Source organism: Nerophis lumbriciformis, linkage group LG16 (assembly GCF_033978685.3).
Source record: "Nerophis lumbriciformis linkage group LG16, RoL_Nlum_v2.1, whole genome shotgun sequence".
Classification (NCBI taxonomy): domain Eukaryota; kingdom Metazoa; phylum Chordata; class Actinopteri; order Syngnathiformes; family Syngnathidae; genus Nerophis; species Nerophis lumbriciformis.
In genome coordinates, this window is record NC_084563.2 from 24,158,118 (window position 1) to 24,176,788 (window position 18,671).

The 18,671-nt window shown below is 37.3% G+C and overlaps 1 protein-coding gene across 2 annotated transcripts in view; it reads right to left on the bottom strand.

Moving 5' to 3' along the window:
* maml1 (mastermind-like transcriptional coactivator 1) overlaps positions 1 to 12,314 on the bottom strand; it is a 32,910-nt gene extending 20,596 nt beyond the window's left edge. The window contains exons 1-2 of one of the 2 annotated variants that reach the window (XM_061976836.2): positions 11,995 to 12,314; positions 11,050 to 11,368 (exon numbers count right to left, since the gene is read on the bottom strand). In XM_061976836.2, the coding sequence (XP_061832820.2) occupies positions 11,050 to 11,361 (312 nt within the window). In that variant the 5' untranslated portion in view covers positions 11,362 to 11,368; positions 11,995 to 12,314. Of the gene's footprint in view, positions 1 to 11,049 lie in introns of both variants that reach the window. The other variant, XM_061976835.2, reaches the window with a different exon arrangement.
* Positions 12,315 to 18,671: the final 6,357 nt, after the last annotated feature.

The window sequence follows — 18,671 nt, forward strand, 5'->3', positions numbered from 1 at the left end:
AATTATACTCCCCCCCCCCCCTCTAATTCCCCAGTCATACAGCTTGGAGTCTTATAACTTGGTATGTGACACAAGCTAACTATTATCATGCTCACGTTAGCTTGCTTGCATGCTAACATTAACATGCTAACTTTTTGAGCTAATTTTGCAACCATTTAGCCCAGACTCATATAACTTGGTATATGACTATAGTGGTAACTGTTAGCATGCGAACGATAGTATGCTAGCAAGCTAACTTAAGCCTGCTAAATCTTTCGTCTAATTTCACACTTTTTTTTTTCTATTTCCACAGCCATACACCTTTGAGTCATATAACTTGGGAAAATGAAACATGCTGACTGTTATCACGCTATTGTTAGCACACATGCTAAGTGTTAGCATTTTTATGTAAACATGCTACTGTTTTAGGCTAGCTCTGTGGCTCAATTGGTACAGTTATACCTAAAACTCACAGTCTCAGACACTCGGCACCATCTAATACGTATGCCGGCTTCCGACGACCCCAGGCCAGAGGTCCAGGGCACAGATAGCAGGCCCATCAAAATTTTCTCGTTTCATTATTATTATTTTACTTGTTTTGTTTATTCTTTACCAATTTATTTCTGTTGTTCTTTAAAATAATATTTAAAGTTGAGTTTTGGTGCTATACTAACAACTCATGTTTTCAAAACAATGAATAATCGTGTTATTAAAATAATCGTGATAATAATTTTTAATATAATCATCTGGCCCTCCCTGATAGTTGATACTGTTACCTGATTGGCTGTGAGCATGTGCCTCTCACGGATCAGTGATCACTTCCTGTGTTGCTCAGCTGCCAGAGAGCGAAAAACTTCCGCTTTTTTACCCGACAAAGAAAAAAAAGTTTAACATTTTATCAAACGCATTTTTTATTGACATCGGTTACATGTCTATTGCCATTATATATATATATATATTAGGGCTGCAACTAACGATTAATTTGATAGTCGATTAATACTTCGATTAATCGATTAAAATCGGATGGAAAACTAAATTTCTATCCTTTCCAGTATTTTATTGAAAAAATAACAGTATACTGGCATCATACTTATTTTGATTATTGTTTCTCAGCTGTTTGTACATGTTGCAGTTTATAAATAAAGGTTTATAAAAAAAATAAAAAATAGAATAAATATTTTTTTTAAAACAACAACAAAAACAATTGCCTCTGCGCATGCGCATAGCATAGATCCAACGAATTGATGACTAAATTAATCGCCAACTATTTTTATAATCGATTTGATGTTGCAGCCCTAATATATTAATATACATTTATATATATATATATATATATATATATACACACATTTATATATATATATATATATATATATATATATATATATATATATATATATATATATATATATATATATATATATATACTGTATATATATATATAGTTTTAAAACTCACCTCACAAGGTTATGAAGCTAACATCTAATTTCCTGTTGAATTCATGTAGACGACACGTTACGATGACATAAATACCGTATTTTTCGGATTATAAGTCGCTCCGGGCCGAAAAATGCATAATAAAGAAGGAAAAACATATAAGTCGCACTAGAGTATAAATTGCATTTTTGGGGGAAATTTATTTGATAAAATCCAACACCAAGAACAGACATTTGAAAGGCAATTTAAAATAAATAAAGAATAGTGAACAACAGGCTGAATAAGTGTACGTTATATGAGGCATAAATAACCAACTGAGAACATGCCTGGTATGTTAACGTAACATATTATGGTAAGAGTCATTCAAATAACTATAACATATAGAACATGCTATACGTTTAACAAACAATCTGTCACTCCTAATCGCTAAATCCGTTGACGTGTGTGTGTGTGTGTGTGTGTGTGTGTGTGTGTGTGTGTGTGTGTGTGTGTGTGTGTGTGTGTGACGATAGCTGATATACGTCTAGTCTCTTACGTGAATGAGATAAATAATATTATTTGATATTTTACGGTAATGTGTTAATAATTTCACACATACATCGCTCCAGAGTATAAATCGCACCCCCGGCCAAACTATGAAAAAAACTGCGATTTATAATCCGAAAAATACGGTAATAGACTTGCGGTGATGAATACATATGTTTTGCAGCGGATTTAAAAAGCTAATTAGAGCCATAAAATAAAAATGTAAGAGAGGGCTTGTAAAAGTCTGATGAATGAACTGTCCTCCAGCCTCAGAGAAGTAAGTCACATGAGCACAAAGGCGCCATGGCGGGCACCACTAAACTATGCAGAGAATTTCCTGATCGGTGGACCGGTATCCTCACAGTCTAGATCGGAGACGTGCTCCTGGTCCAGTTGTGCTGTGGCGGGGGGGGGGGGGGGGGGGGGGATATATGATGACATAATCAACATGACACCAGACCATTAGCCCGTTCACCGGGAAGACGTGCGTGCGAGCAGCTACACGGCGACTGCTTTGTGAGGAATGTCCCTACCAGCGTCACGCAAAGAAGACAAATCCACACAATGACATGTCTGCCGTCCTCTTTGAGAGGCTTCTGTGAGTGACTCAACCTCTGGAACCTGAAATACTGGTCTGAGCCCTCCCTTTGGTTACCATGGAAACACACCTGCTTGGACGGGTGGGGGGGTGCACGGCATTCAGGCTATTAGTGTCTTGTCTACTTCAGTGATCACGGAACAACACACCGTGGTCAACTGAAACTAATGATGCTAACATGTAGCACATGCTACGGGCTAACGCTACCTGGGCTACATACTCCCAAAGAAAGTGTGTTTACACTGAGTACAGAAAATCGTTATCTACCAACGGCAACACAATGGATAAACAAGGTGTCTGGTGTTCTTGGATGTTGGCTGCACACAACAATGCTAAGTATGCATGAAGTCTTATCGCCAATGGAATGCTGAGGTTGTTGTGGCTGCTCTTCTATCACCGTGACAACATAAACTCATGTAAAGTACGATATGTATTAGGAGTACGTACCACCATTTTTAAAGTCACGGTACAGTACAAGAACAAAATGCACAACGTATAAAACTGCTTAGCTTTTGCATTGACAGCTAGCTTCCATTGTTTTTTATTATTATTCATGTAGCATGCAGAAAAACTGAGGAAAGCTTTGTGTTATCGGTGACAAAGCAAATTAAGAGTCATAGCTAATAATAGATTTTCAGATTTCAATATTGAATTTAGGGCCAATTAAACAAGGCTACGAAGCATTTATTTTAAGCAAAGCGCAACAAGAGTTTAAAGAGTGTGAGTGATGACTTTATTTTTGGTTGAAAATCACCAATAATTGTTCACCATTAGGGATGCAAGGATAAACTGTATAATGATAAAGTGCAGTAAAATTTCCCATGGTTAGTATTACCGATTAGATTTTCCGGACCATAGGGCGCACCAGATTATAAGGCGCACTGCCGATGAATGGTCTATTTTTTATAAATCTTTTTTACCGGATTATAAGGCGCATTAAAGGAGTCATATTATTGTTTTTGTTTTTTCTAAATGGAAAACACTTCCTTGTGGTCTACATCAGTGTTTTCCAACCTTTTTTGAGGCAAGGCACATTTTTTTCATTAAAAAATACGGAGGCACACCACCAGCAGAAAACGTTAACATTTTTTTGCTTCACCAGGTCGTCGTGCCTTATTTTGAGTTTGTTTGTGTTTTCCTGTGTGTGGTGCTTTAGTTCTTGCTTTCCTGTTTTGTTGGGTGTTTTCCTGTAGCAGTTTCATGTCTTCCTTTGAGCGCTATTCCCCGCACCTGCTTTGTGTTAGCAAGAGAGGCTATTTAATTTGTTGCTATCCTTCTTTGTGTGGACATTGTTGATTGCCATGTCATGTACGGATGTACTTTGTGGACGCCGTCTCTGCAAGTTTTTGCTGTCGTCCAGCATTCCGTTTCTGTTTACTTTGTAGCCAGTTCAGTTTTACTGTCGTTTTGCATAGTCTTCCCTATGCTTCATTGCCTTTTCCTTTCCCTTTTGTTCATCTTTGGTTGAAACATCACATACATACATACCCTATCCTACTCAGTGGCCTAGTGGTTAGAGTGTCCGCCCTGAGATGGGTAGGTCGTGAGTTCAAACCCCGGCCGAGTCATACCAAAGACTATAAAAATGGGACCCATTACCTCCCTACTCGGCACTAAGCATCAAAGGTTGGAATTGGGGGATAAATCCCCAAAAATTATTCCAGAGCATGGCCACCGTAGCTGCCCATTGCTCCCCTCACCTCCCAGGGCGTGAACAAGGGGATGGGTCAAATTCAGAGGACACATTTCACTACACCTAGTGTGTGTGTGACAATCATTGGAACTTTAACTTTAACTTAACCCGACACATTCCGACTTTTACAAAACAAAGCTGCCACCTACTGATATGGAAGAGTACTGCATGGTTACCCTGCCAAGCTCGCTACACAGCAAAGTCACTAAGCAACAGCAGATTATTTGCAGATTATAATTATTAATTTGCAAAAAATATTTTTTGGACCAATTAGGTGACGTTGCATAATTTTCCACGGCACACCAGACAATATCTCCCGGCACACTAGTGTGCCGCGGCACAGTGGTTGAAAAACACTGGTCTAAATAACATGAAATGGTGGTTATTTGGTCAAAATGCTGCATAGATGATGTTTTACAGATCATCTTCAAGCTGCTTTATGACAGTCGCTTCCGGATGCGCCGTTTTGTGGGCGGTCTTATTTACGTGGCTCACCTTCGACAGCGTCTTCTCCCCGTCATCTTTGGTGTAGCGTGCAAGGACGGGAGTGGAAGAAGTGTCAAAAGATGGAGCTAACTGTTTTAATGATATTCAGACTTTACTTCAATCAATAACGGAGCAGCATCTCCTCATCCGGAAACAAAAACAACACCGGAAATGCGTCCCGTGAAAAAACGTCCGACTGGAACTCTCTAACAACTAAAGTTCCTTGGGTGAATAATGTAAACTCACTATATCGGTATGTTTTAGCGCTTTCATGGCGAGTTTACTGACAGATATAAGTAAGAACTTTACACTACTTTATATTAAAAATGGCAATAGGATGAATGTCCCATAACAAGAAAAAGAAGAAGCTTATAGACTACAAAAGCGGATGCGCGCAATTTTTCAGGACTTATGCAGATCCCAAATACAGATCAGCAGGTACCAGAAGGTAAGAAAAGTTGCTTTTGCATATTTTGTGAAACAAAACACCAGATAATATGACACCATAATAATACTCGTATGTTGAAGCACATCAAACGGTGCAGCCTACACTTATCTCTTATGTTTGACTGCCATCTACTGGTCACCCTTATTACACCATGTACCAAAAAAAATTGCTTTGAGGTCGGTAAGCTCAACCAGACTTATTCCTTACATTAGGCGCACAGGGTTATAAGGTGCACTGTCGAGTTTTGAGAAGAAAAAAAAAGGAATTTGAGTGCGCCTTATAGTCCGGAATATACGGTACCTTTTCAAATAACAATTATTGTAAAACTGTGAATGATAAAACTTTGATAATGTCACATACCAGTGGTGACACTGCTCCTATACCGAAGAAGCAAGCTAGCGAGCTTAAATGCTAATATGAAAACAAGAGACAAGGGATCGACCGATTAACAGCACATATTGACGTATATTGGAATCCGTCGTTTTTTAGTGAACATCGTCAACAACATGTAATAGTACTGTAAATTCTAGATTATAAACCGCTGCTTTCCCCCTCCCCCGACGCTTTGAACCCTGCTGCTTATAAACCGGTGCTGCTAATTTATGCATTTTTCTTTTCCGACGACCGTAATGCAAATTTAACTAATTTCTGCTCAAATTCTTAGTTGATCTGATACATCATCTACATGTACATATAAATGTACATCAATTAAATAAATAATAATAATAATAAAAACTCCCTCTATCAAAATGTATAAATAGAGATAAATACATTATGGCATGACAAAAAGTTGACAAGTTGATATTATTAAAGAATAGAAAAAAACTAATATTTGTCTATAAATATTTGGATAACGCTTATCTATAGTTTTTTTCTTAGACATTACAAATGACATGATGGTATTACGTTCACACCCCAACACTGCTTTACCTAACAATCAGTAATCATGATTTCAATTTTAATAAAAAATAATCTTAATTATTACTTTAGCCATAGATCTCATACATGAACACTATTTGTATCTATATGGACAAAAAGTGCAGTTACATCTTATGGCCATCAGGTGCCATCTTTCAAAGTTCTTACATTGTTTTTTTTAATTTTTTAATCTCTTTTGTCCATAAAGTGCTATCTTGCACAATGTTCACATTTATCTTGGTTATTTATGTTATTGTTTTTTCTGCCATATGACTTTGTTTATAATGCTTTTGTTGCTTTCATATGCACACTAAATGTTCTACATGAGGTCCATGAAACATTATTTTTATCCACAGAAATGTTTCTCCTACAAATGAAATCATTTTGAATGTGTTTTTTTTTTTAAGAAAACTTGGTTAAAATATTTCAGTATATTTGTAGAAAATTTTGAGCACATTTAAAAATACCGCGATAATTATTTTTATATATATATACATATATATATATAAGCTCCAATGATGGATGATTTACAGCGTTTTATAAGCGGAGTAGAGCAACTCCTATTGTCTCCAATATTAGCTGAATTTTGCTCACGTTTATTTACAAGTTAGAATGCATTAAAAATAAAACATATGGCTTCTTGCCTTACATAAGGGTTGTGAATGATAGGCAAAACAAGTGCACTTCCTCTTTAAAGGTGCCCTATGATGCAAAAGCAACATTCCTTACCTATTGGTACCTGTTATTGTGTATTTGGGATCTGCATAAGTCCCAAAAATTTCAAATAAAACCATGGAGGCATGGCGTAGATGTTTATAAAACAATCTTGCCTTCCTTCATACTTTCTCCAAACGAGCCGTTTGGAATTTGCCCAAGTTGTGACGTCAGCAAATATCTCAATACATGGTTAAACTTTAAAAACAGATCTTTGCGCGAGTCCGCCACTTTCGTCAATTAGTGCATTCGTTTTCTCGATCCTCTTATCGTGGGGCAGACTGGCTCGCATATGCACATGCACATGCATCCTTTGCCGTTGCCATTTCTAAAACAAAGTCGCTTGCAGTTCTAACATATACCTGACAGTAGACTCCATATGGAAGCGCTAAAAACTGCAAAAAAGATGACGGGGAGAAGACGCTGTCGATATGGAGGCACGTAAATAAGACCGCCCACAAAACAGCACATTTGAAAAAGACAGTCAGAAAGCAGCTTGAAGATAAAACATCATCTATGTAACATTTTGACCAAAGAACCACTATGACATGTTATGTAGACCTAGGGCTGGGCGATAAGGCTGAAAACTATAACGATATACGATTTTTATATTGATCGATCATTACAGATATTTTTTGTGACCTATAGAAAATATTAACCAGGGGGAAAAAAATTAAATGTTAATATTTTCGTTTCCTCGGATCATAATACCCTCAGCTATAAAGGCAGAAAGGAAAGGAAATTTAATATTTACGTATGTTGCTCATTTTAAGCATGCGGCGACATATTAATTTCACAGACACATCACAACGTTCACTTTTCCCTTCAAAAACAACACTGCTGATTGTGGCAGACTTTGTGAGAGACAACAAGGACTACTTTGGGACAAACAATGATCCAGAAACTTATTTTCTGAAGCTGAAAAAAGGAGAATGATGTACAACTTTTAGAAGCTGTGTGGTAAGCAGATCCAGCAAGTCGCAGTGTTGCCAAGAGCTAAACAAGATACACAAACTACGAACATATTAAATCAATCACTTACTGTACAATGTCTGCTCTCACTGGGATGCAGACCGATAGGATGTTTATATATTCCAGTTTAGATGAAGAATTAATGATAATCCTCAGGATAATAAAAATTTTAAAAGGTGCCGCAAACTAGCGCCTTTTCCACCATCTCTGTCTAAGTTGAATGTCAAAGTTGACCAACAAGTCAGAAGGCATAAAAAAGACAAACGTGTGTTATTGTCTATATAAGGGATTGTGAATTGTAGGCAAAATAAATAAATAAATGCAGTTCCCCTTTAAAGAGGAGTAATCGAATTACATAGTGACAGCTGACACGATCTCCATCACTCAGTTGAGTCATCGGTCTACTCATCAGCACGAGTGGATGTTTTGTGTACTTTGGTTGGAGCGTCCTCATAAAAACAACAACATTCTGGCTTGTCGGTCATCCACACTGTTGCTAGGAGACGTGAACACAGTCTGGGCCGTGTAGTACTGGGCAGTAATCATATTAATAAATCATGTAGTACTGGGCAGTGGCAGCATTAGTAAATCATGTAGTACTACACAGTAGTCGTATTAGTAAATCATGAAGTCCTTGACAGTCGTAGTATTAGAAAATTATAAAGTCCTGGACAGTGGTAGTAGTAGTAAATCATGTAGTCCTGGGCAGTGGAAGTATTAGTAAATCATGAAGTCCTGGGTAGTAGTAATATTAGTAAATCATGAAGTCCTGGGTAGTAGTAATATTAGTAAATCATTAAGTCCTGGGCAGTGGAAGTATTAGTAAACCATGAAGTCCTGTGTAGTGGAAGTATTAGTAAATCAGGAAATCCTGGGTAGTAGTAATATTAGTAAATCATGAAGTCCTGGGCAGTGGAAGTATTAGTAAACCATGAAGTCCTGGGTAGTGGAAGTATTAGGAAATCATGAAGTCCTGGGTAGTGGTAGTATTAGTAAATCATGAAGTCCTGGGCAGTGATAGTATTAGTAAATCATAAAGTGCCGGGCAGTGGTAGAATTAGGAAATCCTGAAGTCCTAGGCAGTGGTAGTATTAGGAAATCATGAAGTCCTCGGTCGTGGAAGTATTAGGAAATCTTGATGTCCTGGGTAGTGGTAGTATTAGTAAATCATGAAGTCCTGGGCAGTAGTAGTAGTAAATCATGTAGTCCTGGGAAGTAGTAGTAGTAGTAAATCATGTAGTCCCGGGCAGTGGTAGTAGTAGTAGTAGTAAACCATGAAGTCCTGGGCAGTGGAAGTATTAGGAAATCATGAAGTCCTAAGCAGTGGTAGTATTAGGAAATCCTGAAGTCCTAGGCAGTGGTAGTATTAGGAAATCATGCAGTCCTGGGCAGTTGTAGTATTAGAAAATCATAAAGTCCTGGGCAGCGGTGGTAGTAGTAGTAAATCATGTAGTCCCTGGGCAGTGAAAGTATTACCGGTAGTAAATCATGAAGTCCTGGGTAGTAGTAATATTAGTAAACCATGAAGTCCTGGATAGTGGTAGTATTAGGAAATCTTGAAGTCCTGGGTAGTAGAAGTATTAGTAAATCATGAAGTCCTGGGTAGGGGAAGTATTAAGAAATCTTGAAGTCCTGGGTAGTGGTGTTATTGGTAAATCATGAAGTCCTGTGCAGTAGTAGTATTGGTAAATTACGTAGCACTAAGAAGTAGTAGTATTGCTGAATCACGTACTACTAGGTAGTAGTAGTATTGCTAAATCACATAGTACTAGGCATTAGTAGTATTGGTAAATCACGTAGCACTAGGCAGTAGTAGTATTCAAATCAAATCAAATCAACTTTATTTATAAAGCACATTTAAAATTTACCACAGGGGTAACCAAAGTGCTGTACAATGAGCAGGTTAAAAGATAAAACGAGTACCGAGCAAACACAACACAACACAAACAGAACATGATAAAAAATAAATAATTAAAATAGAATTAATAAAAACATAAAAACATAAAAACAGGATCACAGCAGGTGTATTATGGGGCGCCAGCGCAGTATTAGTAAATCATGTAGTGCTGGGCAGTAGTAGTATAAGTAAATCACATAGTCCTAGGCAGTAGTAGTATTATGAAATCACATTGTACTAGGCAGTAGTAGTATTTGTAAATCACATAGTACTAGTAGGCATTAGTAGTATTAGTAAATCCTGTAGTCCTAGGCAGTAGTATTAGTAAATCACATAGTAATAGGCATTAGTAGTATTGGTAAATCACATAGTACTGGGCAGTAGTAGTATTAGTAAATCACGCAGTACTGGGCAGTAGTAGTATTAGTTTAATCACATAGTACCAGGCAGTGGTAGTATTAGTAAATCACAGTACTAGGCAGTAGTAGTATTAGTAAATCATGTAGTACTGGGCAGTAGTAGTATTAGTTTAATCACATAGTACTAGGCAGTGGTAGTTTTAGTAAATCACGTAGTACTAGGCTGTAGTAGTATTAGTAAATCATGTAGTACTGGGCAGTAGTAGTATTAGTTTAATTACATAGTACTAGGCAGTGGTAGTATTAGTAAATCACGTAGTACTAGACTGTAGTAGTATTAGTAAATCATGTAGTACTGGGCAGTAGTAGTATTAGTTTAATCACATAGTACTAGGCTGTGGTAGTTTTAGTAAATCATGTAGTACCAAGCTGTTGTAGTATTAGTAAATCATGTAGTACTGGGCAGTAGTAGTATTAGTTTGTGTACTAGGCAGTAGTAGTATTAGTAAATGACATTGTACTAGGCAGTAGTAGTATTAGTAAATCATGTAGTACTGGGCAGTAGTAGAATGAGTTTGTGTACTAGGCAGTAGTAGTATTAGTAAATCCCGTAGTACTAGGCAGTAGTAGTATTAGTAAATCACGTAGTACCAGGCAGTAGTAGTATTAGTAAATCCCATAGTACTAGGCAGTAGTAGTATTACTAAATCACATAGTACAAGGCAGTAGTAGTATTAGTTTAATCACATAGTACTAGGCAGTAGTAGTATTAGTTTAATCACATAGTACTAGGCAGTGGTAGTATTAGTTTAATCACATAGTACTAGGCAGTGGTAGTATTAGTTTGTGTACTAGGCAGTGGTAGTTTTAGTAAATCACGTAGTACGAGGCAGTATTATTATTAGTAAATCACGTCGTACTAGGCAGTAGTAGTATTAGTTTGTGTACTAGGCAGTAGTAGTATTAGTTTGTGTACTAGGCAGTAGTAGTATTAGTAAATGACATAGTACTGAGGTGACTCACGGCAATCAGCGTGCTGTTCCGGCTCTGTTCAGCCGCTCCTCCGCCGTCTCCAAGCTCCGTGCTTCCGCCTCCGGTTCCTCCGCCGCCGCCGCCTCCTCCCGGCGCCCTCTGGCCGGCCTGCTCCCCGGCGGCCGGGGGCTGCTGGCGGTGCTTGTTGGAGCGCTTGGCCTTGGCCTGCAGGCACCGCTGGTGCAGGGCGAAGGTCTGCTGCCTCTCCAGCTCCAGACGCTCCAGCGTGGCGCTCTCGTAGCGGCGCTCGCAGCTGTTGTGATGCTGCCGGAAGAGCTCGATCCTCTGGCGGAGCCTCTCCATCACCGCGCTGTGTCGCGGTGTAACAAAATCCGCCATCATCAATCAAAAAGCGACTCCCCCCGGGCCTCGGGTTTCGTCCATAAAAATGCTGAATCTGGCTCTTTCACACACACCCCCCCTCGCCCTTTACAAAGCCTCCTGTGCTGGCTCCATGGAGGCGACCTTTGTCTTGCTAATGGCCTTCAGTCGCAGCGGCACTCACCGCCGGGGAGGAGAATGAAGGAAGCCCGTGAACTAGCAATCACTGCTACTTTAACGCTTCTGGAAGTCGACATCGGTGGGGGGGAAAGAACCATTCGGACTGCCCTCAATCAGTGTTTACATGCGACCTGAACAAGCACATTCCTGCACTCACTCGAATCACACTTGCTGCGGGAAAAAAACATCCAGAAAAAGTTGCCCTTCGCCGCTGAAACCGGCTAAATTCCGCCACAAATGTGCTGATTTTTTTTTAACACTTCCACTTCTTTTAAACTAACTCGTCAAGCTAGCTTAGCCAAGCCACAAGCTAACAACTTCATAAACTTGCCGGCACTTACTCGGCAGATTTCCCCGCCTTGGGGCGAGCTGCGACGGGGGGAAAGGGGACAGGCGAGCGCGGAGGAAGACGGTCCATGCAAGGGGAGCACTTACTGTGGAAGCGGCTTTGCTACAGCATCTGTTCAGCCAACAGCTGATCCTCCGCCTCCGTGTAGCCGTTAGCTGCTAGCGCTCTGTTTTGGGGGGCTGGCTAGCTAGCTTAGCTCAACGCGTTTAAATGAAGCATACTTAGATTTTTGGCTTTTCTCTGAATAATCCTCCCCCTGGCCGAGCCCGAGCCGAGTGGGTGGGAAGCGGTGAAAAGCGGCTGGCTCGGTCCCTCCACTCCGCCTCTATTGTTTTCCAGCAAACAGGCAGGTTGACGCCGCCATTTTGCTAACTTTCTCTTTTTTTTGCCTCCCCTGTAGAAGCAGAGGGATGTCGCTGGCCCCGCCCCCCAGTGATTGACAGCAAGAGGAGCCAATAGACAGCCTCTGGTTTGTGTGACGTAGCAGCTGTTGTGGTTTAAGCTGTTTATTAGGGATGTCCGATAATGGCTTTTTGCCGATATCCAATATTCCAATATTGTCCAACTTTTTAATTACCGATACCGATATGAACCGATATATACAGTCGTGGAATTAACACATTATTATGCCTAATTTGGACAAGGCTCCAGCGCCCCCCGCGACCCCGAAGGGAATAAGCGGTAGGAAATGGATGGATGGATGAAATTAAAAACATTTTGTTGAATAAAAAAATAAAGTAAAACAATATAAAAACAGTTACATAGAAACTAGTAATTAATGAAAATGAGTAAAATTAACTGTTAAAGGTTAGTACTATTAGTGGACCAGCAGCACGCACAATCATGTGTGCTTACGGACTGTATCCCTTGCAGACTGTATTGATATATATTGATATATAATGTAGGAACCAGAATATTAATAACAGAAAGAAACAACCATTTTGTGTGAATGAGTGTAAATGGGGGAGTGAGTTTTTTTTTGGGTTGGTGCACTAATTGTAAGTGTATCTTGTGTTTTCTATGTTGATTTAATAAAAAAAATAAAAATAAAAAAACGATACCGGTACCGATCATAAAAAACCGATACCGATCATTTCCGATATTACATTTTAACGCATTTATCGGCCGATAATATCTGTACTTTTTATTTTGCTTTGAGTTTTGGTTGAATTATTTCAAGTTATTAATTAAATCTGAGAAAATGGCAAAACGTTGAAAAAGCCCTACATTATTATCTTTATCCGGGGATTTAAGTTGTTTTAAATAAGCGCAGTTTTTTTTTTATTTATTTTATTTGTTCATATCAGAGATGGCTGATGATATCGGCATGCCGATATTATCGGCCGATAAATGCTTTAAGGATGTAATATCGGAAATTATCGGTATTGGTTTTTTATTATCGGTATCGGTTTTTTTTGGTTTTTTTATTATTAAATCAACATAAAAAACACAAGATACACTTACAATTAGTGCACCAACCCAAAAAAAACCTCCCTCCCCCATTTAAACTCATTCACACAAAAGGGTTGTTTCTTTCTGTTATTAATATTCTGGTTCCTACATTACATATCAATATACATCAATACAGTCTGCAAGGGATACAGTTCGTAAGCACACATGATTGTGCGTGCTGCTGGTCCACTAATAGTACTAACCTTTAACAGTTAATTTTACTCATTTTCATTAATTACTAGTTTCAATATAACTGTTTTTATATTGTTTTACTTTATTTTTTTATTCAAGAAAATGTTTTTAATTTATTTATCTTATTTCATTTTATTTTTTTAAAAAGGACCTTATCTTCACCATACCTGGTTGTCCAAATTAGGCATAATAATGTGTTAATTCCACGACTGTATATATTGGTATCGGTTGATATTTGCATCAGTTGATATCGGTATCGGTAATTAAGGGTTTGGTCAATATCGGAATATCGGATATCGGCAAAAAGCCATTATCGGACATCCCTAGTGCATATATATTTTTATTGTCTCTTGTATGTACTTTTACTTTGATTGATTGATTGATTGAGACTTTTATTAGTAGATGGCACAGTACAGTACATATTCCGTACAATTGACCACTAAATGGTAACACCCCAATACGTTTTTCAACTTGTTGTACCACGTTAATCAATTCATGGTACAAATATATACTATCAGCATAATACAGTCATCACACAAGTTAATCATCAGAGTATATAAATTGAATTATTTACATTATTTACAATCGGGGGGGGGGGGGATTGAGAAACTTACATTTATGAATATAAAACTTAGCCAACAGTATAATGAGGTTGCAAAGGTAACATTCATTTTCAATTTTTCTTTTAAATGTTTTATTATTAGTTTTTATTATGAATTGATTTCTTTAATATGTTTCGTTTGTATGACAATTTATTTCATATTGCTCAACCTATTGTAAAATATTGAAACAAATATTGGAATCGTATTGTATTGAAAGTGCCTTAATTGTTAAAAAAAAAAATCCTTTGAGGTTTTTTTCTTCACGTCATGACATAGCATACAGTGAATTCAAGGCTTTAAAAATTATTTCCCAAAGAGTTTCACATGAAAAAGGTAATATTTTATTTGTTTTATTATAATGTATTATTATCAATATAAATGTATATTTAATAAATTTACAGTGGATAATTGCCCTTGCATTTGATTATATTTTTTTTTACATATGCTGTACAGTAAAATCTAAAGATTTTACAGTACAAATACAGGCAGTTCAGTCGCCAGAATTTTATTGTAACTTTTTTTTACAGCATACTACTGTAAATGGAATAAAAAAACTTTCTTATTTACAGTAAAATGTATGCAACAGAGCTGCCTTTTTTCTTTTCCTTTTTTACGTAAAATTTGTTGTTTTTGTAGTGTAATACTGTAAATGGAAAAAAGGTACACATTTTTTTTATTTTTTTTTGAGAATAAGTCGCCAGAATTTTACCGTAAAGTCTATTGTCATTTTTACAGCATACAATTTGATGGAAAACTTACTTTGGAAATCATAACTCATTTTTATTTTAACACAAATTGTTTCGGAATGTATGATGATATAATATTTTGTTGCAATATTAGTTAATATTAACGTTTAAAAGATATGCAATTGCATGTATTGTTTTAATTCAAAATAGAAATAAATACATTTAGTAAAAAAAAGATACAATACCCCGGTTTTTATTGTTTCAACAAAAAATATGCCATATTTTCTCCTGAAAAATGTTCAAAGTGGAATATTTTTAGTAAAGTAATTGGAGTCTTAAATAGGTCAATGATTCACAACAACATTGATTTTAATTTATTATTTTTGAGCATTGAGGGTTAAAAATAAAATCCCACCAAAATTATTGGGGGGTCTAAAAGTGTTTAAAAAAGTGTGTGTACCGTATATATATATAAATATTATATATATAATACAAATATTATACATATAATTTAATATAGTGTGTGAATGTGAGTGTGAATGTTGTCTATCTGTGTTGGCCCTGCGATGAGGTGGCGACTTGTCCAGGGTGTACCCCGCCTTCCGCCCGATTGTAGCTGAGATAGGCTCCAGTGCCCCCCGCGACCCCAAAAAGGGAATAAGCGGTAGAAAATGGATGGATATATATACTATTTTATATATATATATATATATATATATATATATATATATATATATATATATATATATATATATATATACACATACATACAGTATATATACAAACCCCAAAACCAGTGAAGTTGGCACATTGTGTAAATGGTAAATAAAAACAGAATACAATGATTTGCAAATCCTTTTCAACTTATATTCAATTGAATAGACTGCAAAGACAAGATATTTAATGTTCACACTGGAAAACTTTGTTTTTTGCAAATATTAGCTCATTTGGAATTTGATGCCTGCAACATGTTTCAAAAAAGCTGGCACAGGTGGCAAAAAAGACTGAGAAAGTTGAGGAATGCTCATCAAAAACTTTTTTGGAACATCCCACAGGTGAACAGGCTAATTGGGAACAGGTGGGTGCCATGATTGGGTATAAAAGTAGATTCCATGAAATGCTCAGTCATTCACAAACAAGGATGGGGCAAGGGTCACCACTTTGTGAACAAATGCGTGAGCAAATTGTTTAAGAACAACATTTCTCAACCAGCTATTGCAAGGAATTTAGGGATTTCATCGTCTAAGGTCCGCAATATCATCAAAAGGTAAAGAGAATCTGGAGAAATCACTGCACGTAAGCGGCATGCCCGTGACCTTCGATGCCTCAGGCGGTACTGCATCCAAAAGCAACCTCAGTGTGTAAAGGATATCACCACATGGGCTCAGGAACACTTCAGAAAACCATTGTCAGTAACTACAGTTGGTCGCTACATCTGAATGTGCAAGTTAAAACTCTACTATGCAAAGCGAAAGCCATTTACCAACACCCAGAAACGCCGTCGGCTTCGCTGGGCCTGAGGACATCCAAGATGGACTGATGCAAAGTGGAAAAGTGTTCTGTGGTCTGACGAGTCCACATTTCAAATTGTTTTTGGAAACTGTGGACGTCGTGCCATCCGTAACAAAGAGGAAAAGAAAAATCCGGATTGTTATAGGTGCAAAGTTGAAAAGCCAGCATCTGTGATGGTATGGCGGTGTATTAGTGCCCAAGGCATGGTAACTTACACATCTGAAAGGTACATACAGGTTTTGCAGCAACATGTTGCCATCCAAGCAACGTTATCATGGACGCCCCTGCTTATTTCAGCAAGATAATGCCAAGCCACGTGTTACAACAGCGTGGCTTCATAGTAAAAGAGTGCTGGTACTAGACTGGCCTGCCTGTAGTCCAGACCTGTCTCCCATTGAAAATGTGTGGCGCATTATGAAGCCTAAAATACAACTTAAGCTGTACATCAAGCAAGAACGGGAAAGAATTCCACCTGAAAAGCTTCAAAAATGTGTCTCCTCAGTTCCCAAACGTTTACTGAGTGTTGTTAAAAGGAAAGGCCATGTAACACAGTGGTAAAAAAGTTGGCACAGGGGCATTTTTACCACTGTGTTGCTGCCATTAAATTCTAAGTTAATGATTATTTGCAAAAAAATAAATAGTTTCTCAGTTGGAACATTAAATAACTTGTCTTTACAGTCTATTCAATTGAATATAAGTTGAAAAGGATTGTATTCTCTTTTTTTTCTCCAAATTACATAACATGCTAATTTCACTGGTTTTGTGTGTGTGTGTGTGTGTGTGTGTGTATATATATATATATACAGAGGTGGGTAGTAACGGGCTACATTTACTCCGTTACATCTACTTGAGTAACTTTTGGGATAAATTGTACTTCTAAGAGTAGTTTTAATGCAACATACTTTTACTTTTACTTAAGTATATTTATAGAGAAGGAACGCTACTTTTACTCCGCTACTTTTATCTACATTCAGCTCGCTACTCGCTACTAATTTTTATCGATCTGTTAATGCACGCTTTGTTTGTTTTGGTCTGTCAGACAGACCTTCAAAGTGTCTGCCTTACTGGTGACGTTTCACTTCGTTCCACCAATCAGATGCAGTCACTGGTGACGTTGGACCAATCAAACAGAGCCAGGTGGTCACATGACCTGACTTAAACAAGTTGAAAAACCTATTGGGGTGTTACCATTTAGTGGTCAATTGTACGGAATATGTACTGTACTGTGCAATCTACTAATAAAAGTTCCAATCAATCAAAAGTGTGAAGGAAAAAAGATACTTGTTTTATTTCAACCGTACCGTCATAAGCCTCAAGACTGACCGCACATGAGGACGTTCCTGTCTTCACAATAAAAGTGCCGCGCCATCGCGCCTGCGCTTTCAAAACAAGAGTCTCCGAAAGCCAGCGTAAACAAGCTAGCAAGCTACGGAGTTTGACGCCAATATATTTATTGTAAAGTGTATGAAAACGAATATGGAAGCTGGACAAATAGGATGCCAAAAACCCACCACTTTCATGTGGTATTAGACAGAAAGGAGGAACTTTTCTTCTCCTCCATTTGAAAACGTGGACGTTATCATCACGACTGTCTGATTACAATCAACGCAAGTCATCAGAATCAGGTAATACACCAACTTATATTCTAGTCTTCATTAAAGAAAGGAATCTATATGTTAAACATGCATGTATATTCATTAAAACACCTTTAACATGTAAACAAATACAGCAAAATAAATACTTATAAATTATATACTGTATATATCAATGTATATGTATGTATGTATATATATATATGATATGAGTGTGTATGTTACTCATCAGTTACTCAGTACTTGAGTAGTTTTTTCACAACATATTTTTTTACTTTTACTCAAGTAAATATTTGGGTGACTACTCCTTACTTTTACTTGAGTAATAAATCTCTAAAGTAACAGTACTCTTGAGTACAATTTCTGGCTACTCTACCCACCTCTGTATATATATATATATATATATATATACATATATATATATACATACATATATATATATATATACACACACACACACACACACACACACACACATACACATACATATAGTGAAATTTAAACTGTTAAAACAGATATGCTATGACACAAATGCATTTTCTTCTTCCATAAATGTTTATGTAATTAATGTAAAAAGTTCAGATATTAATCTAAATGTGACATTTTCATGGATTACTACTAGCTAGCCTTTTTCCTGGTCAAGAGGTAAACTTAATTAATATTTGCACATTGATTAAAAACAGAACGCCATTGACAAGCAAGAAAACACAACAAGCCAACTCCAGTA